The 25,057-nt window shown below is 47.6% G+C and overlaps 1 protein-coding gene across 2 annotated transcripts in view; it reads left to right on the top strand.

Moving 5' to 3' along the window:
- Positions 1-25,057, top strand: part of ttll5 (tubulin tyrosine ligase-like family, member 5) — a 419,059-nt gene that overhangs the window by 353,310 nt on the left and 40,692 nt on the right. For both annotated transcript variants that reach the window (XM_059648892.1, XM_059648891.1), the window contains one exon: positions 13,931-14,120. In XM_059648892.1, the coding sequence (XP_059504875.1) occupies positions 13,931-14,120 (190 nt within the window). The remainder of the gene's footprint in view (positions 1-13,930; positions 14,121-25,057) is intronic.

Below are 25,057 nucleotides of genomic sequence, written 5' to 3'. Positions count from 1 at the left end.
GCTTTTCCAGCAACTTCTGTTTTTGTAAAAAAACGATTGAAATGGAAACAGTTGGAAAAGTCCAGAATGATCATGTGACAATAAGTCCTTCAGTTCCAGTCTGAGCCTCCCCTGACCTCAGAGCGTGAGGCCACGCTGCCTCTACATATCAGTCTCTATCCAGGACTCACTGTGTCACCCCTCTGAGAGTTGGACTTGGCCCATCACTCTGCAGCTGCCATGGATGTCAGCCCATTCACTCCACTCCGTGCGGGGCCTGAGCCCGGTCACTCTGCTCCGTGCTGGGACTGAGCCCGGTCACTCTGCTCCGTGTGGGGACTGAGCCCGGTCACTCCGCTCCGTGCTGGGACTGAGCCTGTTCACTCCATTCCATGCTGGGACTGAGCCCATTCACTCCGCTCCGTGCTGGGACTTGGCCCGTTCACTCCGCTCCGTGCTGGGACTGAGCCCGGTCACTCCGCTCCGTGCTGGGACTGAGCCTGTTCACTCCATTCCGTGCTGGGACTGAGCCCATTCACTCCGCTCCATGCTGGGACTTGGCCCGTTCACTCCGCTCCGTGCTGGGACTCAGCCCGTTCACTCCGCTCCGTGCGGGAACTGAGCCCGTTCACTCCGCTCCGTGCTGTGACTGAGCCCATTCACTCCGCTCCATGCAAGGACTGAGCCCGTTCACTCCACTCCGTGCGGGGACTGAGCCCGTTCACTCCATTCCGTGCTGGGACTCGGCCCATTCACTCCGCTCCGTGCTGGGACTCGGCCCGTTCACTCCGCTCCGTGCTGGGACCTGGCCCATTCACTCCGCTCCATGCTGGGACTGAGCCTGTTCACTCCGCTCCATGCTGGGACTTGGCCCGTTCACTCTACTCTGTGCTGGGACTCGGCCCGTTCACTCCGCTCTGTGCTGGGACTGAGCCCGTTCGCTCAGCTCTGTGCTGGGACTGAGCCCGTTCACTCCGCTCTATGCTGGGACTGAGCCCGTTCACTCCACTGCCTGCTGGGACTGAGCCCGTTCACTCCGCACCGTGCTGGGACTCGGCCCATTCACTCCGCTCCGTGCCCGGACTCAGCCTGTGCTCGTTCCACTCCCTGACCTTTGCCTCCAGGTGAAACGATGAGGCTTGGTAATGAAAATAAATGCTACCAAGAGAAGAAAAATGAAAGAAAAGGGAAAGGAACTGGCAAGAAGAGGAGTTTCGACAGGACCGTCCTACTCTGCCACCATCTTGTGGTGGGGTCACATGTAGCACGACATGAACCCAAGATCATGGCTGAGGCTGTCACTGAGGGAATGGAACTTGGCTATTAGTCTCTGCTCAGTGATTCTGAGTTGTTATGTATCTCAAAGGCTGCCTTGGAGGACGCTTACCCAAAAATTGGAGGCTGAATGCCCTTGACCACTGAAGTGTTTCCTGACTGGGAGGGAACATCCCTATCTGGCAGTTCTTGCATGATGGCCATTCATCCGTCGTTGTAGCTTCTCCATGATCTCGCCAATATACCATGCCTTCCAAAGATATAAAGCCAGTACACCTCGACAGCCAATTGCATCAGGCAATGGGACCCTGTGTGAGAACCCCTCTGCTTATGTTGAGGGCAACTCAAAGCCCACTGTACAGAGAACCCCCAGCTTCCGTTGCAACACTACAGATTTCTCACAGAAACTCAGCACCCATGGACCAGTCAGGTCAGGAACATTCCTCAACACTATGGATGTTTTGGCTCTCTACACCAGCATCCCACATAATGACAGCATCACTACATTAACCTCAGTACTCAATACCCCCGACTGCCAATTTCCAGACACCATCCTACAACATATCCACTTCACCCTCGAACTTAACGACTTCACCTTCAACAACAAGTTCTTCGTGTAGACACAAGGAACAGCCATGGGGAACAGATTTGCTTCCCAATATGCCAACATTTTCATGCACAGGTTTGAACAAGATTTGTTTGCTGTGCAAAACCTTTGATCAATGCTATACGCCAGATACATTGAGGACAGTTTCTTCCTTTAGACTCATGGTGAGGAATCACTGAAACAACTACATAGCGATATCAACAAATTTCATCCCACAATCAGACTTACTATGGACTACTGTATAGAATCAGTCTCATTCTTGGACACACGCATCTCCATTCGGGACAGACACCTCAGTGCATCACTCTACCACAAGCCTATGGATAAACTCACGATGCTGCACTTCTCTAGCTTCCACCCGAAACATGTTAAAGAAGCCATCCCCTACAGACAAGCTCTGTACTTACATAGGATCTGCTCAGATGAGGAGGAATATGATGAACGTCTAAAGATTTTAAAGGACACCCTCATAAGAATGGGATACAATGCTCAACTCATCAACCACCAGTTCCAACATGCCACAGGAAAATACCACAACATCCTGCTCAGAAGACAAACACAGGATATGACCGATAGGGTACTCTTTGTCATCCAGTACTTCCTAGGAGTCAAGAAACTACACCATATAGTCGTGGAAGCAGAGTCATTAGTGACATTTAAGCGACTGCTGGACATGCACATGGACAGCAGTGAATTGAGGGGAATGTAGGTTAGGTTATTTTATTTTTGGATTAGGATTAATCCACGGCACAACATCGTGGGCTGAAGAGCTGTGCTGTACTTTTCTATGTTCTGTGTTCTTCACAGCCGTCAACACATTATCGATGATGATGAGCATCTCACCAAGATCTTTCCCACGCCTCCACTTCTTGCCTTTAAACAACCTCCAAACCTTAAACAGACCATTGTTCGCAGCAAACTACCCAACCTTCAGGACAACATCGATCACAACACTATACAGCCCTCTCATGGTAACCTCTGCGTGACATGTCAGATCAGCATGGACACTACCATCACAAGTGGGAACACCACCCACCACGAACTCCCAAGTCTCTTGGATATCCACTGTATTAGATTTCATACCATTTAGAAAGCAACCAAGCACAGCGATTCCCATTCACAGACATGGACGCATACCGTCTCAAGCAGAAGGCACATGTGAGTCGATACCTCTGTGCCCAGGCAGATAGTCAGATGCAGACTTGCATAGGCAGACAAACCTGTGAATATATACAGGTTGACACATGTATACACACAGATATAAACATGAGTGCATGCAGAGGCAGAAATTCACACATGCACAGGCAGAGCCCCAAATGCCCATGAGTACAGTTAAAACTATTTGGCAGATGGGGGGGTAAACATGGTTGGACCAAATTATCTCTTTCTGTGATGTAAGTTTTGCATATTTGTTTAAGTACCTTTGTAATTTTGCCGTGCTAAAATGAACTTCCCTTGCAATGGAACAGGATTGGTTACACAGTACAGGAAGGAAAAGTTTCTGATACAAACATGTATGTACATTTAGATTGGAAAATTCTGACAACAAGTGTTTACAGGCATTAGAGATAATGGGAACTGCCGATGCTGGAGAATCTGAGATAACAAGGTGTGGAGCTGGATGAACACAGCAGGCCAAGCAGCACCTTAGGAGCAGGAAAGCTGACGTTGCAGGCCTAGACCCTTCACGAAACATCAGCTTTGCAGGCATTAGATTTTTAACATAATACTGACCAGCTGGAGGATGGCAGGTAAAGAATGAAGACTGTGAAGCTTATGAATGTGAAATGGATGATAATTCCACTCAGGTTACCCAGATGTTATTCACCCCCAATTTTAGCATCATACATTCTGTCCTTGTTTTCATAGTTCCATTTGTAAATTCTTGTGTCCTCATTTATAATGGAAAGTAGCTATGTAAACTTGTGGCAGTGTAATGACAGCCTTCTGCCAGTGCTGGCACTGCAGTATTTTCATTTACACTGGGGATTTCCAATCTCAGTGTCAAGGCAGAAATTTATTATGGAAATGTTGACAGACTGTGTATATAGATATAAAGGTTTTGACATAGTATGGGTATATAGCCCCCACAAATGCGAAAATGCTACTGAACATTTTTACACGTGACTGAGATGCCTCTTTGGTTAATTTACCAGAAAGCAGTAATTATCAACAGGGACGTAATTGGAAGCAGGAGAGTTTATATCCAAGACAATTTAACAGTACATTACTGACAACTTCCCATTATCTGTTGCAACTTTTCCATTTTTGTCTTTTAAGCAAACAAAGTTGCTGACCCAAGACTCTCACATCAGGTTTTCATTTGGATTTCCTTTAAAATGAAAAGACATCAAAATTTTAATAAAAAAATTTCCATCTGTCCTTTTTATGTGGAGCCTCCAGCTCAGTCCAGCCAATACAGGATCTCTACACCCAGAATAAATGATCATTACGTTGGGGGTGATGGCAAAGGGACTGGCTTAACTGAAAGGCATGAGTTTAGCTGTTCAGGAGAAAGCAAAAGGAAAACAAACAATCATTGTCTCTCTCTTTACAATTAGTCCTCTACTAAAAGATGTTCGTGTGAAATATTTTCACTTAAATAAAGAAAAGAAACGGTTATGGGGAGGGGGTGAAGGGTGCCTGTTAAAGTCATAAAGAATGAATCACCTTACAATTAGTTTGTTCTAAGCCCTGTATGCACCAACTCTTCAGTGTGTTAAGTTTGGCCTCAAACGCCCATTTGTTATAATAACAGAAATAAAGTATAAAAAAGCCCTACTGCATTCCATCCACTTCACTAACTGACAGCAACCCTGGCTCTCTGCCAATCCTCTGCATACACTGAGTTTATATTCCACACAACCTGAGCACCAGCCAAATCTTTGAATCTCCATTTGCAGCCCACAATCCCTCCTCTCTCCTGCCCCTGTTCTCTCATTGCTGTAAAAGACCTACTCCCTCCTCTCCCCTCCCCCACCTCACTTTTCCCCTCCTCAATCTTCTTCCTCTTTATTCTCTACCATCTACCACTCCCTTTTCCCTTCCCCCTTCCACTTATTTCTTTCCCCTCTCTTTCTCCTCTTGCCCATTCCCTTTTTTCCTTTTCGCCTCTTCCTCCTTTCTCTCTTGTAGCCAAATCATCCCTTTCACCCCAACAGCCCCTGCTCCCTACTCGTATCTCCTCTTCCACTCACCCAACACCAGTTCCCTGTGTGTGTATTCTCATTCACGTAGCCCTTTGTTCTCCTCCTGCCCCCTGTTGCTCTCACCCCCCGCCCCCAGTTTCCCATATTCCCATCCCCACTGCCCATCCCTCCACTCTTCATTCTGTTTCTCTTATTTCCTCCCATTTTTACTTCCACTTCCCAATCCTTCCCTTCCCATGCGCTCTAGTTCCCCACTGCCTCCTGATAAAAGAGAAACAAACAGGGAATTGAGATTCTAAGCTGCTGACACAGCATACCTGCCAGACAATTCAGCGAGTTCAAAAGCAGTCCGTCCTCTTGAAACATTTTAAGTAACATCCCATGGTTTCCTCACATATCAGCCTCTAAACCAGTTCAATATGTTTGGCACAAGGAACACACTTTTGTCTTCTCAGCAGTTTTTTCCATCCGAAAAACTCACTCTGTTAGAATCTCCAGTGTCCTTTCTTTCCCAGCTTTTTGTGATGGTGATTTGTTTTTGAGATTGTGTTCCAAAAAGGACCTGACCGCCGAGACTAGGGGCCAGTGTGGGCGTGTAAACAAAGTGGACGGCAACCTTAGACACTCACCCTGCCCACTGAGCACTAAAAAAAGTGAAGCCTTCATCATGATAGGATTGTAGGGTTGGGGTACTGGAGATAGGACAGGTTTGCAGGTGGTGGATGGTGGTGATGGGATAAACATCACCAGGATTGAAAAGTCCTGGTTGCCCCATTTCAAATGCTCAGCTTCCACTCATGGTTCACTACAGTGACCAAAAACATCTCAGAAATATTTATAAATTTGATTTAATTGCAAGCACTCTTTGCCTCATGCCCGTATGTGATCTTTTAAGCAACATTTCAGAGAATTGTGTGTTTAATTCAGACTCACCCATCTACAACTGTATTGAAGAATAGCGTGAATGTTGAGAGAGCGCTGCACAGTCGGAGGGTCACTGCTCAGGGAACATGGCAATGTCGGAGCATGAGTGTTGAGGTAGTGCCGCACTGTCAGGGGGTCAGTGCTGAGGGAGCGCCATACTGTCGGAGGGTCAGTGCTGAGGTAACGCTGCACTGTCAGAGCGTGAGTGTTGAGGGAATGCCGCACTGTCGTAAGGTTGGTGCTGAGTGAACTCAGCAGTGTCAGAGGGTCAGGGATGAGGGAGCACCGCACTGCTGGAGGGTCAGTGCTGCGGGAGTGGGCACTATCGGAGGGTCGGTGCTGAGGGAGTGCCGCACTGTCGGAGGGTCAGTGCTGAGGGAGTGCCCCACTGTCGGAGGATCAGTGCTTAGGGAGTGCCGCAGTCGGAAGGTCAGTGCTGAGGAGCCCCACACTGTCAGAGAGTCAGTGCTGAAGGAGCACTGCGCTGTTGTAGGGTCATTGCTGAGGGAGATCCGCACAGTCAGAGGGTCAGTGCTGAGGGAGCACTGTGCTGTTGTAGGGTCAGTGCTGAGGGAGCACTTCACTGTCGAAGGGTCAGTGCTGAGGGAGTGCCGCAGTGTCGGAGGGTCAGTGCTGAGGGAATGCCGCACTGTCGGAGGGTCAGTGCTGAGAGAATGCCGCGCTGTCGGAGGGTCAGTGCTGAGGGAGTGCCGCGCTGTCGACAGGTGAGTGCTGAGGGAGCACTGCACTGTCGGAAGGTCAGTGCCGAGGGAGCACTGCACTGTCGGAGGGTCAGTGCTGAGGGAGTGCCGCAGTGTTGGAGGGTCGGTGCTGATGGAATGCCGCACTGTCGGAGGGTCAGTGCTGAGGGAGTGCCGCGCTGTCGGAAGGTCAGTGCCGAGGGAGCACTGCACTGTCAGAGGGTCAGTGCTGAGGGAGTGCAGTGCTGTCAGAGGGTCTTCGCTGTGCAAGTGCTTCACTGTCGGAGGGTCAGTGCTGAGCGAGTGCAGCACTGTCGGAGGGTCAGTGCTAAGGGGGTGCCGTTCTGTCGGAGGGTCAGTGCTGAGGGAATACCACGATGTCAGAAGGTCAGTGCTGAGGGAGTGACACAATGTCAGAGGGTCAGTACTAAGGGAGTGCCACGCTGTCGGATGGTCAGTGCTGAGGAAACGCTGCATTGTCAGAGGGCCAGTGCTGAGTGACTGCTGCACTGTGGAGTATAGGCCTTGAGGGAGTGCAGCACTGTTTGTGGATCAGCAGTACTGAGGCAGTGCTGCATTGTCAGAGGCTCATTACTGATGAGTGCTGCACTGTTGGAGGGTCAGTACCGCAGGAGTGTTGCATAATCAGAGGGTCAGTAACGAGGCAACAGCCCCACTGTTTGAGGGTCAATGCAACACCACAAGACCACATGAAATAGGAACAGAAGTCAGCCATTTGGTTTCTTGAGCCTGTTCCACCATTCAATAGGTTCACGGCTAATCCTACACTTCTCACATCCATTTTGCTTTATTTTTCCAACAACCTTTGATTCCTTGCCTGATCAAGAATCTATCTATTTCTGCATTATATAAATGCAAGGACTCTGCCCCCATCGCTGTCTGTGGCAAGGAGTTCCAAAGACTCTCAACCCTCAGAGAGAAGGAATCAGTCTTCAACTCATTCTTACACTGGCACCCCTTTACTCTGAGACTATGCCCTATGGTCCTAGACTGTCCCATGAGGGGGAACATCTTCTCAACAGTTACCCTGCAAGCCCATTAAGAATCCAAAATGGTTCAATGAGATCACCTCTCAACAACTGTATTGAGATTTTGAAGAGAAGATTGATGAAGGCAGAGCGGTAGATGTTGCTTGTGTGGACTTCAACAATGTGTTTGACAAGGTTCCACGTAGTAGACTGCTTAGCAAGGTTGGATCACATGGAATCCAGTGTGAGCTAGCCAATTGTGTTGAAAGATAACAAAATGTGAGTCTGGATGAACACAGCAGACCAAGCAGCATCTCAGGAGCACAAAAGCTGACGTTTCGGGCCTAGACCCTTCATCGGAGAGGGGGATGGGGTGAGGGCTCTGGAATAAATAGGGAGAGAGGGGGAGGCGGACCAAAGATGGAGAGTAAAGAAGATAGGTGGAGAGAGTATAGGTGGGGAGGTAGGGAGGGGATAGGTCAGTCCAGGAAAGACGGACAGGTCAAGGAGGTGGGATGAGGTTAGTAGGTAGATGGGGGTGTGGCTTGGGGTGGGAGGAAGGGATGGGTGAGAGGAAGAACAGGTTAGGGAGGCAGAGACAGGTTGGACTGGTTTTGGAATGCAGTGGGTGGGGGGGAAGAGCTGGGCTGGTTGTGTGGTGCAGTGGGGGGAGGGGACGAACTGGGCTGGTTTAGGGATGCAGTAGGGGAAGGGGAGATTTTGAAGCTGGTGAAGTCCACATTGATACCATTAGGCTGCAGGGTTCCCAGGCGGAATATGAGTTGCTGTTCCTGCAACCTTCGGGTGGCATCATTGTGGCAGTGCAGGAGGCCCATGATGGACATGTCATCTAAAGAAAGGGCGGGGGAGTGGAAATGGTTTGCGACTGGGAGGTGCAGTTGTTTGTTGTGAACTGAGCGGAGGTGTTCTGCAAAGCGGTCTCCAAGCCTCCGCTTGGTTTCCCCAATGTAGAGGAAGCCACACCGGGTACAGTGGATGCAGTATACCACATTGGCAGATGTGCAGGTGAACCTCTGCTTAATGTGGAAAGTCATCTTGGGGCCTGGGATAGGGGTGAGGGAGGAGGTGTGGGGGCAAGTGTAGCATTTCCTGCGGTTGCAGGGGAAGGTGCCAGGTGTGGTGGGGTTGGAGGGCAGTGTGGAGCGAACAAGGGAGTCACGGAGAGAGTGGTCTCTCCGGAAAGCAGACAGGGGTGGGGATGGAAAAATGTCTTGGGTGGTGGGGTCGGATTGTAAATGGCGGAAGTGTCGGAGGATGATGCGTTGTATCCGGAGGTTGGTAGGGTCGTGTGTGAGAATGAGGGGGATCCTCTTTGGGCGTTTGTGGCGGGGGCGGGGTGTGAGGGATGTGTTGCGGGAAAGACGGGAGACGCGGTCAAGGGCGTTCTCGATCACTGTGGGGGGAAAGTTGTGGCCCTTGAAGAACTTGGACATCTGGGATGTGCGGGAGTGGAATGTCTTATCATGGGAGCAGATGCGGCGGAGGCGGAGGAATTGGGAATAGGGGATGGAATTTTTGAAGGAGGGTGGGTGGGAGGAGGTGTATTCTAGGTAGCTGTGGGAGTCGGTGGGCTTGAAATGGACATCAGTTACAAGCTGGTTGCCTGAGATGGAGACTCAGAGGTCCAGGAAGGTGAGGGATGTGCTGGAGATGGCCCAGGTGAACTGAAGGTTGGGGTGGAAGGTGTTGGTGAAGTGGATGAACTGTTCGAGCTCCTCTGGGGAGCAAGAGGCGGCGCCGATGCAGTCATCAATGTACCGGAGGAAGAGGTGGGGTTTGGGGCCTGTGTAGGTGCTTCCTACAGACTAAGGGGGTGGCCATAGGCACCCGCATGGGCCCCAGCTATGCCTGCCTCTTTGCAGGTTACGTGGAACAGTCCATCTTCCGCAACTACACAGGCCCCAAACCCCACCTCTTCCTCTGGTACATTGTTGACTGTATCAGCGCCGCCTCTTGCTCCCCAGAGGAGCTCGAACAGTTCATCCACTTCAGCAACACCTTCCACCCCAACCTTCAGTTCACCTGGGCCATCTCCAGCACATCCCTCACCTTCCTGGGCCTCTCAGTCTCCATCTCAGGCAACCAGCTTGTAACTGATGTCCATTTCAAGCCCACCGACTCCCACAGCTACCTAGAATACACCTCCTCCCACCCACCCTCCTGCAAAAATTCCATCCCCTATTCCCAATGCCTCCGCCGCATCTGCTCCCACGATAAGACATTCCACTCCCGCACATCCCAGATGTCGAAGTTCTTCAAGGACTGCAACTTTCCCCCCACAGTGATCGAGAACGCCCTTGACCGCGTCTCCCGTATTTCCCGCAACACATCCCTCACACCCTGCCCCCGCCACAACCGCCCAAAGAGGAACCCCCTCGTTCTCACACACGACCCTACCAACCTCCGGATACAACGCATCATCCTCCGACACTTCCGCCATTTACAATCCGACCCCACCACCCAAGACATTTTTCCATCCCCACCCCTGTCTGCTTTCCGGAGAGACTACTCTCTCCGTGACTCCCTTGTTCGCTCCACACTGCCCTCCAACCCCACCACACCCGGCACCTTCCCCTGCAACTGCAGGAAATGCTACACTTGCCCCCACACCTCCTCCCTCACCCCTATCCCAGGCCCCAAGATGACTTTCCACATTAAGCAGAGGTTCACCTGCACATCTGCCAATGTGGTATACTGCATCCACTGTACCCGGTGTGGCTTCCTCTACATTGGGGAAACCAAGCGGAGGCTTGGAGACCGCTTTGCAGAACACCTCCGCTCAGTTCGCAACAAACAACTGCACCTCCCAGTCGCAAACCATTTCCACTCCCCCTCCCATTCTTTAGATGACATGTCCATCATGGGCCTCCTGCAGTGCCACAATGATGCCACCCAAAGGTTGCAGGAACAGCAACTCATATTCCGCCTGGGAAACCTGCAGCCTAATGGTATCAATGTGGATTTCACCAGTTTCAAAATCTCCCCTTCCCCAACTGCATCCCTAAACCAGCCCAGTTCGTCCCCTCCCCCCACTGCACCACACAACCAGCCCAGCTCTTCCCCCCCACCCATTACATCCCAAAACCAGTCCAACCTGTCTCTGCCTCCCTAACCTGTTCTTCCTCTCACCCATCCCTTCCTCCCACCCCAAGCCGCACCCCCATCTACCTACTAACCTCATCCCACCTCCTTGACCTGTCCGTCTTTCCTGGACTGACCTATCCCCTCCCTACCTCCCCACCTATACTCTCTCCACCTATCTTCTTTACTCTCCATCTTTGGTCCGCCTCCCCCTCTCTCCCTATTTATTCCAGAGCCCCCACCCTATCCCCCTCTCCGATGAAGGGTCTAGGCCCGAAACGTCAGCTTTTGTGCTCCTGAGATGCTGCTTGGCCTGCTGTGTTCATCCAGACTCACATTTTGTTATCTTGGAATTCTCCAGCGTCTGCAGTTCCCATTATCTCCAATTGTGTTGAAAATTGGCTTGAAGGTAGGAACTAGAGGGCGCTGGTGGAGGGTTGTTTTTCAGACCAGGGACCTGTGACCGTTGGTCGACTGCTTTTCATTATTTATATAAATGCTTTGGATGTGAATATAGGAGTTATAGTTCGTAAGTTTGCAGATGACACCAAAATTGTTGGTGTAGTGGATAGCGAAGAAGGCTGTCTCAGAGTACAACAGGATTCTGATCAGATGGTCCAATGGGCTGAGGAGCAGGAGATTGAGTTTAATTTACATAAATGTGAGTTATAGCATTTTGGTAAGACAAATCAAGGCAGGACTTCTACTCTTAATTGTAAGGCCCTAGGCAGTGTTGCCAAACAATGAGACCAAGGTGTGCAGGTTCATATTTTCTTGAAAGTGGAGTCACAGGTAGACAGTGAAGATGGCATTTGGTATATTGACCTTCATTGGTCAGAACATGGGATGTAGGGATTGAGAGGTCATGTTGCAACAGTACAGGACATTGTTTAGGTAACTTTTGGAATATTGTGTTCTATTGTGGTATGCCTGTGACAGGAAAGATGTTGCTAAGCTTGAAAAGGTTCAGAAAAGATTTACAAGAATGTTGCCAGGGTTGGAGGTTTTGAGCTACAGGGAGAGGCTGAAGAGGCTGGGGCTTTTTCCTTTGGAGCGTCACAGTGAGGAGTAACATTACAGAGGTTTATAAAATCATGAGAGGCAAGGATCGGCTGAATAACCAAAGTATTTTTCGCAGTGTGGGGAGTTCAAGAGTTAGAGGACAAAGGTTTAAGGTGGGAGGGGAAAGGTTTAAAAGGGACGTTCCTGAACACAGAGGGTGGTGTGTGTATGGAATGAGCTGCCAGAGGAAGTGGTGAAGGCTGGTCCAATTACATTTAAACAGCATCTGAATGGGTACATGATTAGGAAGGGTTTAGAGAGATATGGGCCAAATGCTGGCAAATGGGACTAGTCAGATTAGGATGTCTGGATAGTGCGGACGAGTTGAACCAAAGGGTCTATTTCTGTGCTGTGTGACTCTGGATGACTCTATGACATCTACTGGTTCTCCTCTAATTGCTGTGGTTGAGACTTCCTCGAAAACAGGGCTGCACGGTGGTTCAGTGGTTAGCACAGTTGCGTCACAGCACCAGGGACCCAAGTTCGATTCCAGCCTCAGGTAACTGTGTGGAGTTTACACATTCTCCCCATGTCTGCGTGGGTTTCCTCCCACAGCCCAAAGATATGCAGGTTAGGTAGATTGGCCATTCTAAATTGTCCATAGTGCCCAGGGATGTTAAGGTTAGGTGGATTAGACTTGGGAAATGGGTCTGGGTGGGATGCTTTTCGGAGGGGCAGTGTGGACTTGTTGGGCCGAATGGCCTGTTTCCACGCTGTAGGGATTCTGTGATTCTAAGAAAACTTGAATACATTTGTCCGACACAATTTCCCTTTCATGAAGCAATGTTGATTATGATTTTAAAATGCAATGATATTACTTCCTTAATGATAGATTCCGCTATTTTTCCAAAAATAGTTGTTAATTGACTAATTGTGCTATAGTTTCCTGCCTTCCCCTGCTCTTTGAATAGGAGTGTTATATTAGCAGTTTTCCTGAGGTTCTGTACTATGGGAAATCCAGGACTGAAGGATGAAGATAAAATGTTAAATCACACCAACATCTGCCATTTGACCTGCATAAGAGCAGTGGGATCCTGTGCCCCAGTGAGAGTCAGCACCTTCAGGAGAGGAGGGGGACCCTGTACCCCAGTGAGTCAGCAGTTTCAGGAGGGGAAGGGGACCCTGTACCCCAGTTAGTCAGCACCTTCAGGAGGGGAGGGGGACCCTGTATCCCAGTGAGAGTCAGCACCTTCAGGAGGGGAGGGGGTCCCTGTTCCCCAGTGAAAATCAGCACCTTCAGGAGGGGAAGGAGACCGTGTACCCCAGTGACAGTCAGCACCTTCAGGATGGGAGGGGGACCCCTGTACCCCAGTGAGAGTCAGAACCTTCAGGAGAGGAGGGGACCTGTACCCCAGTGCAGGTGTTAACTCAATATTGATGTGCAGTGGAGAGGAGTGTTACATGAGGAGGATCAGCCAGTCATTATGAGTATATATGAGACAGAGATAGACAAGTCCTTGATTAGAACGGGGATCAAAGTTTACAGGAACATTTCAGGAGAATGGAGTTGAGAAACACATCAGCCATGATTAAATAGTTGACCAAATGTAATGAGCCGAATGGCAGAATTCTGCTCATATTTTGTTGCCTAAATTTGTGCTGAAGTGACTCTTCAAGTCTGAATGGTTCTGGAACATTATTCCCTGGCTCAGCGCACTAGGGAATGGTAATAAATGTTGTCCCTGCCAGTTACACCCACTTCCTGAAATTGAATTTTACTTCAAGATTCCCTTTCTCCATCCTGTGGAGGTGCAGTGGAAGGATGTGTTCACTCAGTCTCTGACTATTCCATCCAGCCCTGCCCAGCCACTTGCTCAGGGTTTATGTGTGGTGTGGGGTGGGTGGGTACGAGGATACCATTTATAAATTTCATGCCCCTCCCAGCCGACTGCACCGACAGCTATTATCGATAAGATTGCACAGGGTGCAGGTAATGTTGGAGGGAGATGTTGATTCTCATGCCACAGCCTCATGTAGTACCATCGGTGGCTGGGGGGTGTGGGCCGAGCGGAATTGATAAGCACAAACTTTAATTCATTCATACTTTTTGACTCTTCTTTTAGATCTACCCATCTGCTAACCATGGTAACACCTCTCTATCTCTCTGTCTCTACATACATACATGCACACATGTGGACACAGGGGTTTCGTGGATAACCTGAGTTGGGATCACGAGGTCGAGTGTGCGTATAACACAGCGACAGGAGTGACTCCAAGGCAGAGATACCAGCCCACATCTGGGAGCCAGCAACTGCAGTATGCTGTCCAACATCTCCAGCAGCAACAGCAGCACTCTCAGCAGCTCCTGGATACCAGCCGTGCCCGGCACCAGGTAATGGGGGGCGCGTGATTGACACCAGGGAAATGGACAAGAAGGCAAGAGCACCAAACCAGGTGGCAGGGTGAGGGGTGTGGTTACTTTTTCAATTCCCAGCCTTATCTGATGGTTGTATTTTGATACTGGTTCATGTGAATGACCCTACTTTGAAACCAAAAGAACTGTGGATGCTGTTAATCAGAAACAAAACAGAAGTCGTTGGAAAAGCTCAGCAGGTCTGTTGCATCTGTGAAGAAAAAAAACAGAGTTAACGTTTCAGGTCCAGTGACCCTTTCTCAGAACTGGTCCTGAAACATTAACTCTGTTTTTTTCTTCACAGATGCAACAGACCTGCTGAGCTTTTCCAGCAACTTTGTTTTTGACCCTATTTTGAAGTCAGCCTGACAGCGAGCCCTGGGTGGTTTCATTGCTGGAATTTAAAGGGGGCCTGGATTATTTTACTTGGAAGAAGATGCAAGATGTTTGCACTTTGAAACAAGGACAGCTACTTTTGTGTAACCATGGAGAGACTGTGGGTCTCACAATCCCAGCAAAATATTCAGCATTTCAGGTTATATATGAACAGTTGTGCTTTAAGCTATCCATTTACCTTCAAGATCGAGCTGCAGTGTAGAAGCATGTGCAAGGCAACAGAGCTCCATTGTGAATTGTATAAAATACCCAGATGTTCCTTCAGAAACATAGAAACTGAGACAGTAATGACTCTAGACCCTGATCCTTTGGAGTGAATTAAGGTTGATTCCACTGTGCAGATTCCTCAGTCTTGGTATGAGAAAGAGACCCTTAACCATGCCATTACTTCAAACTGTGGAAATAAAAGTAAACAGAACCCTTGAAATGAGACAGCTCCTTCCTATGCCAACAATTGGTCAACATGTGCTTCATGCAGTGAATTACTTTAGTGGCTGAACTAACTGTTCAGCTAAATATCCATATGATTTTCATGTACCATGACTCTGAGATGAATACACAGGGTAGCAGTGGAAGGGTGTGTTTCTGAATGGAGGGCTGTGACTAGTGGCATTCCTCAGGGATCAGTGTTGGGACCTTTGCTGTTTATAAAATATAGATAAACAATTTGGAGGAGAATGTAACTGGTTTGATAAGTAAATTTGCTGATGACACAAAAATTGGTGGAATTGCAGATAGCGATGAGGACTGTCAGAGGATACAGCAGGATGTAGATCGGTTGGTGTCTTGGGCAGAGAGATGGCAGATGGAGTTTATTCTGGAAAAACGTGAGGTAATGCATTTTGGAAGGTCTAATCCAGAAGGAAAATGTACAGCAATTGCCAGAGCCCTTAAGCGCACTGATTGGCAGAGAGATCTGGGTATACAGGTACACAGGTCACTGAAAGTGGCAACGCAGGTGGAGAAGGTCGTCAACAAGGCATACAGCATGTTTGTCTTCATCGGCCAGGGCACTGAGCTTAAAAATTGGCAGGCAATGTTGCAGCTTTACAGAACCTTAGTCAGGTTGCATTTGGAATAGTGTGTTCAATTCTGGTCGCCACATCACTAGAAGGATGTGGTGGCTTTGGAGAGGGTACAGAAAAGATTTACCAGGGTGTTGCCTGGTATGGAGGGCATTAACTATGAGGAGAGGTTGGAGAAATTTGGGTTGTTCTCACTGGCACAATGGAGGTTGAGGGGGGGACCTGATAGAGGTCTACAAGGTTATGAAAGGCATAGACAGACAGGACAGTCAGAAGCTTTTTCCCGAAGTGGAAGAGTCACTTACCAGGGCCCATGGGTTTAAGGTGCGAGCGGCAAGGTTTAAAGGTCAAGTACGAGGCAAGTATTTTACACAGAGGGTGGTGGGTGCCTGGAACTTGCTACTGAGGGAGGTAGTGGAGTGGATATGATAATGACTTTTAAAGGGCATCTTGACAAATACATGAATAGGATGGGACTAGAGGGATATGATCCCTGGTAGGGTAAGGAGTTTTAGTTGTGATGGGCAGCATGTCGGTGCAGACTGGGCGGGCCGAAGGGCCTGTTTCTGTGCTGTAAATTTCTTTGCTCTTTGTTCTGCTGGTGATCATTTCTATACACTGGATGTAACAATAGCATTCTGATGGTAAATGTCCATATGGTTTTAAATTATTTTGTTCTGTCTTCTGAGGTGCTCACTGTAACTGAGTTCAGTCCCTTGAGCATTATCAGTGCACTGGTATCTCACCCAAGAGCATTCTGCCCCACATCAGCCTGGGAGATAGTTGAACCTGAATTTATCTGTCTACGTACATAGAGCTGATGCAAGGAAACATGTGGAGAGAGTCACCTGTGGTTCAGTGGGTAGCACTCCCACCTTTGAGTTGGAAGGTTATAGGTTTAACTCCCATGCCAAAGACCTGAGAACACAATTCAGGTTGACGCTCCATACAGTATTGAGCGAGTGCTGCACAGACGGAGATGCGATTCTTCCAATGAAACAAAGCCCAGGTTGGCCTCTCAGGAAGATCCAGCTGTTAGCAGGAGTAAAGCTGGTGAATTTTCCCCATCTTCTGGTTAATATTTATCTCTCAGTAGCGATCACAAAGGCAAAAAACAGATTAGTTTCTCTACATAATGAGAATGTCTGTGAGGTCAGCTTTCTTGCAGTACGACAATGACCATGCTGAGAAGTAGATCATTGGCTTTGTAACCTTACTTTGAGCGTAGCATAGTGAGTCTGAATTCAGGGGCCTCCGAGCTTGTTGCCATGTGGACAACATTGGAGGCTAGTCAACCCATCAAGTTCATGTTATTAATCTTCAGGACAAATGGAACTGTTCTACACCTCTCCATTTCCCTCAGTCCATTACTTTTTGTATTGCAATAGGTACTCAGCCAATTCTCTTTTGAAGGCCTTAATTGAATGGGCTACCACTACACACTCAGGCAATACATTCCAGATCCTAATGTCTCAGTTTGCGAACAGACCTGCACTCCATGACATGATCCTGCTTTGTCCATGTTGGTCATATATCAGACACAGTCTCCATTTCACTACCTGATCGCCCAAAGCTTTGCTGCCTGTATCAATTTTCCTCATCGACTCTGTTCTTGCTGATCATCATTGGCCCCTACCCCCAATTGGTCAAATATGAATTTAAAAGATAGACAGAGAAGGAGGCCAGCTCGCCCTTTAAGCCTGATCTGCTGCCATTTAGTAACATCATGGCTGATCCGTTTGCCTTCTGAAATCTATGTTCCTATCTACCCTCAATAACCTTTGATTCACTGTTTAGCAGAAATGTATTTATTTCCACCTTAAAAATATGTGATGATCCACGTCCACTGCTTTATGACACAGAGAGGTCAGAAGCCCCACAATTCTCTGTGAGCAGCAAGCAATAGGAAGGCAGATGGTATATTGGCCGTCATTACAAGAGGATCAGAGTTTAGAAGTAGGGATGTCTTGCTGCACTTATAGAGGGGCTTGTGAGACCACACCTGAACTGTTGTGTGCAGTTTTTGTCTCCTTACCCAAGAGAGGATAGTCTTATCATAGAGGGAGGTTCACTTGGCCAGCGCCCAGGATGGCAGGACTGTCCTATGAGCAGAGATTGAATTGTCTGGGGCCTCTATTCACTCGAGTTCAGATGAATGAGAGGATCTTATTAAAATTATAAATTTCTAATAGCGTAGTATAGACTAGATGCAGGCAAGATGGTTGGGGAGTCTAGAACCTGGGGACTGAGTTTCAGGGTATGGGGTAGGGAGATGAGGAAGCTTTCTTTTTACCCAAAGGATAGTGAACCTGTGGAACACTCTGCCACAGAAGACTGTGGAGGCCAAGTCCCTGAATATATTGTAGAAAGAGATATACTTTCAGATTTTAAAGGCATCAAGGAGTTGAGGAAGCAAATGGGAATATGACACTGAGGTAGGTAGATCAATCATGGTCAGATTGAATGTTGGTGCAGTCTGAATGGCCTGCTCCTACTCCTAGTTTCCATGGTTCTAAAGGGTTTTCTCTTACCTCTGTCCTAAAAAAAATCCCTGATTTTAAAACACTGCCCCCTAGTTCTGGACTGACCCATGGGAGAACATATCTTTTTTCACATCCACCTTGTCAAGATCATTCAGGATCTTAGACACTTTAATCCAGACACACCTCACTCTTCCACACTCCAGTGGAAACAAACCCTGTCCGTACAACCTTTCCCCATAAAGGAACCCACTCATTCCAGGGACCAATCCAGTAAACTTTGTCTGAACTGTTTCCAATACACTTCCACCCTTCCTTAAGTAAAGAGAATAAAACTGTACAGTGCATTCGAGATGCGGGCTCCCCATCACCCTGTATAATTGAAGCTTAACATCCTAACTTTGCTGTGCTTCTCATGATATGTTCCATTAACCTTCCTGATTACATACTGCACCAGAACATCTAGATCTTCTGCATCTTGGAATTCTGCTGTCAATTCCCTTTTAAGTACTGTCTGCTTTTTTATTCTTCCTGCCAGAGTCAACAACTTTACATTTCCCCAAATTATACTCCATCTGGAAGATTTTTTGCACATTCAATCAACGCATCTATATTCTTGTTATATCATTTTCATATAATAGTTTTCTACCTATCTTTATGTCATTTGCAAATTTAGCCACCATGCCTTCACTCCCTTCATCTAAGTCATTAGTCTCAATTGTAACAAGTTGAGGGTGACCCCTTCAAGATCTTATTTACTGTATTTTGCTAATCGGAAAAAGTCCCATTTTCTGCCAGCCAGTGTTCTATCCATGCTAGCATTACCATCCTATATCATCCTACTTTGCAAAATAACCTTTGATGTAGAAATTTGTCAAATGCCATGGGGAATCCAAGCATAGTACATCAATGGGCTCCCCTTTATTTAGAGCATATTACTCCTTCAAAGATTTTCATAGTTTGCTGAAATACGACTTTTTTAGATTAGATTCCCTACAGTGTGGAAACAGGCCCTTTGGCCCAACAAGTCCACACTGCCCCTTGAAGCATCCCACCCAGACCCATCCCCCTATAACCCACACACCCCTGAACAGTACGGGCAATTTAGCATGGCCGATCCACCTAACCTGCACATCTTTGGGCTGTGGGAGGAAACCGGAGCACCCGGAGGAAACCCACGCAGACACGGGGAGAATGTGCAAACTCCACACAGACAGGCGGGAATCGAACCCGGGGCCCTGGCGCTGTGAGGCTGCAGTGCCAACCACTGAGCCACCATGCCACCCTTTCTCAAAGCCATTCTGACCCTTCCTGGTAATCGTCATGACCTTGACCTTCCATAAGTCTGTCACCTGCTTCAGGACTCTCACTCTCCCAAGATCTCTGAGCACCTCCAATTCTAGCCTTTTAAACCTCTCTATGTGTGCCACCACTGATGACCTTGCCTTGAGCTGTCTAGCCCCTGAATTCTAGTATACCCTCCCGGAATCTCTTATTTCTTTCTCCTCCAAAAGACATTCCTCAAAACCTATTTCTTTTATAAATCATTTGGTCGCTTCGCTTAATATCTCCTTAAGTGGTTTGATGTCAGATTTTGTTTCATAATGCCACCGTGAATTGCCTTGCAGCATTAAAGCTGTTACAAAAATATATATTTGGTTCTTGTTTGTAACATGGGATTGTAACTGATGACATCAAGCCAATTAAATGGTAGAGAATTAGGGCAGAGAACAGGAGAGTTTACACAGAGTGGTGAAACTGAACAAAGGTAGAACTGTGTCAATATTTTAGACTGAATTTGTTCTTCAGTTGGAGGAAGGAATAATGATTTGATTTGATTTGATTTATTGTTGTCATATGTACCTAAGTACAGTGTAAAGTTTAGTTTTGTTTTGTGAGCAATACAGGCATATCATAGCTAACAAGGACATACAGATTGTAAGGTGCTTAGACACAGCAAGGGATTGAAAGTTACGGGTGCACAGGGATTGCACACAAGTAAGATCAACATTCGGTTTGAAATTAAAGAGGTCCATTCAGCAGTCTAATAACAGCAGGGAAGAAGCTGTTCTTGAACCTGTTGGTATGTGTGTTTAAGATTCATATCTTCTACCGGATGGAAGCTAGCGAAAGAGAGTATTACTCAGGTGGAAGGGGTCTTTGATGATGTTGGCAGCCTTTCCATGGCAGCGAGATGTGTAGATGGAGCCCATGGATGGAAGGTTGGCTTGCGTGATGAACTGCCCTCTGTACGCAACTTTCTGTAGTTTCTCACAGTCCTGGGCAGAGCAGTTGCCGTACCAAGCCAGTATAAACCCAGGTAGAATGCTTGCTATGGTGCATCTGTATAGGTTGGTGAAGGTTGTGAAGGACATGCTGAACTTCCTTAGTCTCCTGAGAAAGAAGAGGCATTGTGTCTTCTTGACTGTTGTATCTACGAGAGAGGTCCAGGACAGATTGTCTGTTATTGTCACACCCAGGATCTTGACCTCTCCACCTCAGGTCCATTGATATAGATCGGGGTGTGCCCTCCTCCTTTCTTCCTGAAGTCAATGATCAGCTCTTCAGTTGACATTGAGGAAGATATTGTTAACATTACACCACAACACCAAGCACTCTATCTCCCACCAATATTCTGTCTGATTGTTTGATATCCAGCCTACAAAGGGGGTGTCAACAATGAATTTGCAGATACTGTTTGTACGAAATGTGGCCACACAGTCATGAGTGTAGAAGAAATAGCATAGAAGGCTGAGTATGCGTCCTTGTGGAGCTCCAATATTGATGATTTACATGGAGGAAGTGCTGTTGTCTATCTTCACTGATTGTGGTCTGTGGGTCAGGAAGCTGAGGGTTCAGTTGCAGAGGGGGGAGCAGAGACCTGGGTCTCAGAGTTTTGAGATTAGTTTGGTAGGTACCTGACGTAGCTATCTGTTATCCAGATGTTCAATGGATGAGTGTAGGGCTAGGGAAATGGTGTCCTCTGTGGACCTGTTTCGCTGGTAGCCAAATTGCAGGGGATTGCAGCAGGCTGGGAGGTTAGAGTTGATGTGGGCCATGATCAACCTCTTGCATCACTTCATGATTGTGGAGGTCAGAACCACTGGACAGTAGTCAGTGAGGCATGTCGTATGTGTTTTCTTTGGGATTGGGATGAGAACAGGATGGGTATGAGAGCAGGATACCACTCACCTGGAAAATGATCAACAATATAAATTATTAGAACTAAATGACCTCTGCTGTGGAGTTTTACTGTGCTCTGTGTGTGGTGTTAAATGTTCCATTTGAGAAAGGGACAGGAATTTTTTTTCCTTTATTCATTAACGAGATAAGGACATCACTGGCTAGTCAGCATTTATTGCCCATCCCTAATTGCCCAGAGGGCATTTCAGAGTCAACTACATCGCTGTGGCTTTGGCGTCGCATGTAGGCCAGACCAGGGAAGAATGGCATTTTCCTTCCCTAAAGGACATGACTGAAGCAGGTGATAACACAGCATGGAGCTGAAGGACCACAGCAGGTCAGGCAACATCAGAAGAGCAGGAAGGTTGACATTTCGGGTCGGGACCCTTCTTCAGAAGAAAGGCCCTGACCCAAAATTTTTCTGAAGAAGAGTTCTGACCCAAAACGTCATCTTTCCTGCTCCTCTGATGCCTGCTGTCCTCCTCTAGCTTCACACTGTCTTATATCTGACTCCAGAATCAGCAGTTCTTACTATATCTGATTGAGTGAGCCACATGAATTTCTTCCTGGCAATGGCCATCATTAGATTTTTAATTCCAGACTTCTTACTCGCCATGGTGGAATTCGAGCCCAGGTGCCCAGAACATTATCTGGGTCTCTGGATTAACAGCCCAGCAATAATAGTAGTAAGCCATTGCCTCCCCTTCTTTTGAGCACATGTTCTTTGGGTTGTGGCCCTGGAGCTGGTGGGATCGCTGGTTCTATCCCTGATCTATCTCAGTAGGGCCTGAGAGACAGTGGCCTTCTTGCAATTTGCTCTGGTATCTCTGGGAATTGAAATAGGAAAATCTGAAGCAGGGTTCAGGCTCCCGTCATTCTCAGTACACAAGCACCCCCCCCCCACCCCGTTCATCCTTGCTGCTGTGTTACTTCCAACAGCAGATAGTGTGTACTGCCAGTTTGATGTGGGCAGGTATGTCGCCAGTCTGACCTGGAATTCATTAAGTGTGTTTATAGAGTAGCCTTTGGCCCATGCAATTTTATTATTAAATAACCACAGGATTGCATTTCCTTAACAGAGTCAGAGTATTACACCAGTATTACACTGGATACAAGCCAGAATAATATGCGGAGGCGTTCCAGGAAACTGCTTTCCCTTGAAAAACGATAGGGAGTCAAAGGAAAATATGTTTCCGATTGACAGTTTCTTGCTGAGGGTCAGGATCTCTCCTGCTTTACGTGACCCCCACACATTGCAGAATAGTGCTGAGTGAATTTTGAGGTGTTTGTATATGTTTTGAAAAAGTAAACTTGTGGGATTTTCCTTGGCATGGACAGAGTTTACGGCCAGTCCCTAGTTGCCCTTGGGAAGGTGGTGGTGAGCTGCCTTCTTGAACCGCTGTAAGTTGACCCACATTGCTGTTAAGGAGGGAATACGAAGATTTTGTCCCAGCGAAACTGAAGCAACAGCGGTATATTTCCAAGTCAGGACAGCGAGTGGCTTGGAGGGGAAATCAGAGATTATGTTGTTCCCACGACATTGCTGCCCTTATCCTGCTCAGTTATGAAGAGTCACCGCTGTTCTGGATAATACAGACTGCAGCCACATTGCATTGGCAATGAGGGAGCTCAGCACTGAGTCCAATGATAGCCTTTACCCTTGTGCCCATTCCTGTAACTCATGTTCTATGTAACTTCAATTATGTTGTTGCTATTTGTTAAATAATGTTCACTGTCATTGTTCATTGCTTATAGTCTCATTTCCTTTCTGATGTTTCCCAGCTCTGTGCGAGTAGCTTAGTTCAGACAACTGGGGTGTGTGGTGGTGAATGCAGCTGTAGGAGCACGTCAGTCAATGCAGGCTTTTGTTTTAATTTGAAGATTACAGAAACGGTGTGTGTGGCTGCTGCTGAGCCAAGCTGTAGTGTTCATGTTCACAGTTAATGGGCAGCAACAGCACAACCTCACACATTTTGGACACCAGCCAGCAGCCTTTACCGATATTCATGTTTTTAATTCAGTGGGCATTTAACTTTTGACTCAAATATAGGTGAGCCATGTGCTCCAGTGACCTTAAGCATGCTTGCTAGTACAGTAGTAAACAGAGATGGTGGAATATTTAGGAACAGCGCACATTGGAACGCCTGCAAGGGACCACATATTTTATGAGTCACAGAACAAAGGGAAAAGCAGATTACTTCAATACGTGGATGTGACATGTTCATTTGCAGTTCCAGGTTTAGTCGTGACCTTTGCAGGGCAGGATTGACTTAGTTTGGATCCCTCCTACGTTTTGGTTTGTTTGTTGAAAGAAATATATACTTTTCATTAAGAGAATGCAGTGGAGGCTCACCAGACTGATTCCTGAGAATATGGAGACTGGGTTTGTATTTGCAACAGTTTAGATGAAGAAGATGTGATCCCATAGAAACTTCTTGAAAAGTTAGACACAGGTAGATGTGGAAAGGGTTCTGTCCTGACTGGAAGACTTCAAGGAGACATAATCTCAGAATACATCCATTTAGGATGGAGAGGAGGAACAACTTGTTCACTGAGACAGTGGTGAAGTTTTGGGAGTTCTGACTCCCGGGAGGCAGAGTAACTAAGTAACTAAGGGCACCTCGGTGGCTCAGTGGTTAGCACTGCTGCCTCGCAGCGCTGGGGACCCAGGTTCGATTCCAGCCTTGGGCGTGTCTGTGTGCAGTTCTTCCCATGTCTGCCTGCGTTTCCTCTGGGTGCTCTGGTCTCCTCACATAGTCCAAAGATGTGTAAGTTATGCAAATTGCCCTGTCGTGTCCCCGGGATGTGCAGGTGGTTTGACATGGTAGATGTGTGATTGCGGGGATAGGGTGAAGCGCTAGGGTAAAGTGGTTTGCTCTTCCGAGGGTTGGTGCAAACCTGATGTGCTGAATGGCCTCTTTCCTCACTGGAGAGTTTCTATGATTCGAAGTCATCAAGTTGATTTAAGACTGAGATTGATATACTTCAATGTGCTAAACATGCTCAGGCAGATAGGGATAGAGCTGGAATATACATTGAGATGGATGATCAGGTATGGTATAGAATGTAGAGTATGCTCAAGAGACTGACAGCGAACTCCTGCTCTTGTTTTCCTATGCTCATTTAGCTCATCTGAATCATAAAGGAGAAAACATTAATATTTTCAGGAGAGGAGGGGTCTCTCTACTCCAGTGAGAGTCAGCACCTTCAGGAGGGGAGGGGGACTCTGTACCCCAGTGAGAGCCAGAACCTTCAGGAGGGGAGGGGGACCCTGTACCCCAGTGAGAATCAGTACCTTCAGGAGGGGAGGGGGACACTGTACCCCAGAGAGAGTCAGCACCTTCAGAAGGGGAGGGCGAACCTGTACCCCAGTGAGAGTCAGCACCTTCAGGAGGGAGGGGGACCCTGTATCCCAGTGAGAATCAGCACCTTCAGGAGGGGAGGGCGAACCTGTACCCCAGTGAGAATCAGCACCTTCAGGGGCATTCTATTTAAGTTATGTAAAGTTTGAAGTCGAAATGAAAGGAGTTGGTAAAATCTGAGATAGAGGCAAAATACTAAAATATAGAGCAGGTCCACTGTATATGACCAGAAATGTGAACCTGTTGTTTCTCTGGCTGTTGCTATGTGTACCTCTGTGCATATTCATCATGTTCTGTTTTAACCCTTAGAAATTCTAGCATTTACCCAGTGACTGCTGGACCTTGGTGTTCTGCCTGTGGCTGCTCCTTTCCCGAATTCTGGTCTGGAGCATAGTGACAAACTGAGAGTACCCCCATAGCAACAGCCTCTGAAAGAAGCAGCTGAAAATCAAGTTGATACATCATCCCTC

Source organism: Stegostoma tigrinum, chromosome 10 (assembly GCF_030684315.1).
Source record: "Stegostoma tigrinum isolate sSteTig4 chromosome 10, sSteTig4.hap1, whole genome shotgun sequence".
NCBI lineage: Eukaryota > Metazoa > Chordata > Chondrichthyes > Orectolobiformes > Stegostomatidae > Stegostoma > Stegostoma tigrinum.
Note: the sequence above shows the minus strand (reverse complement) of the source record. Positions and strands in the feature narration are given on the sequence as shown.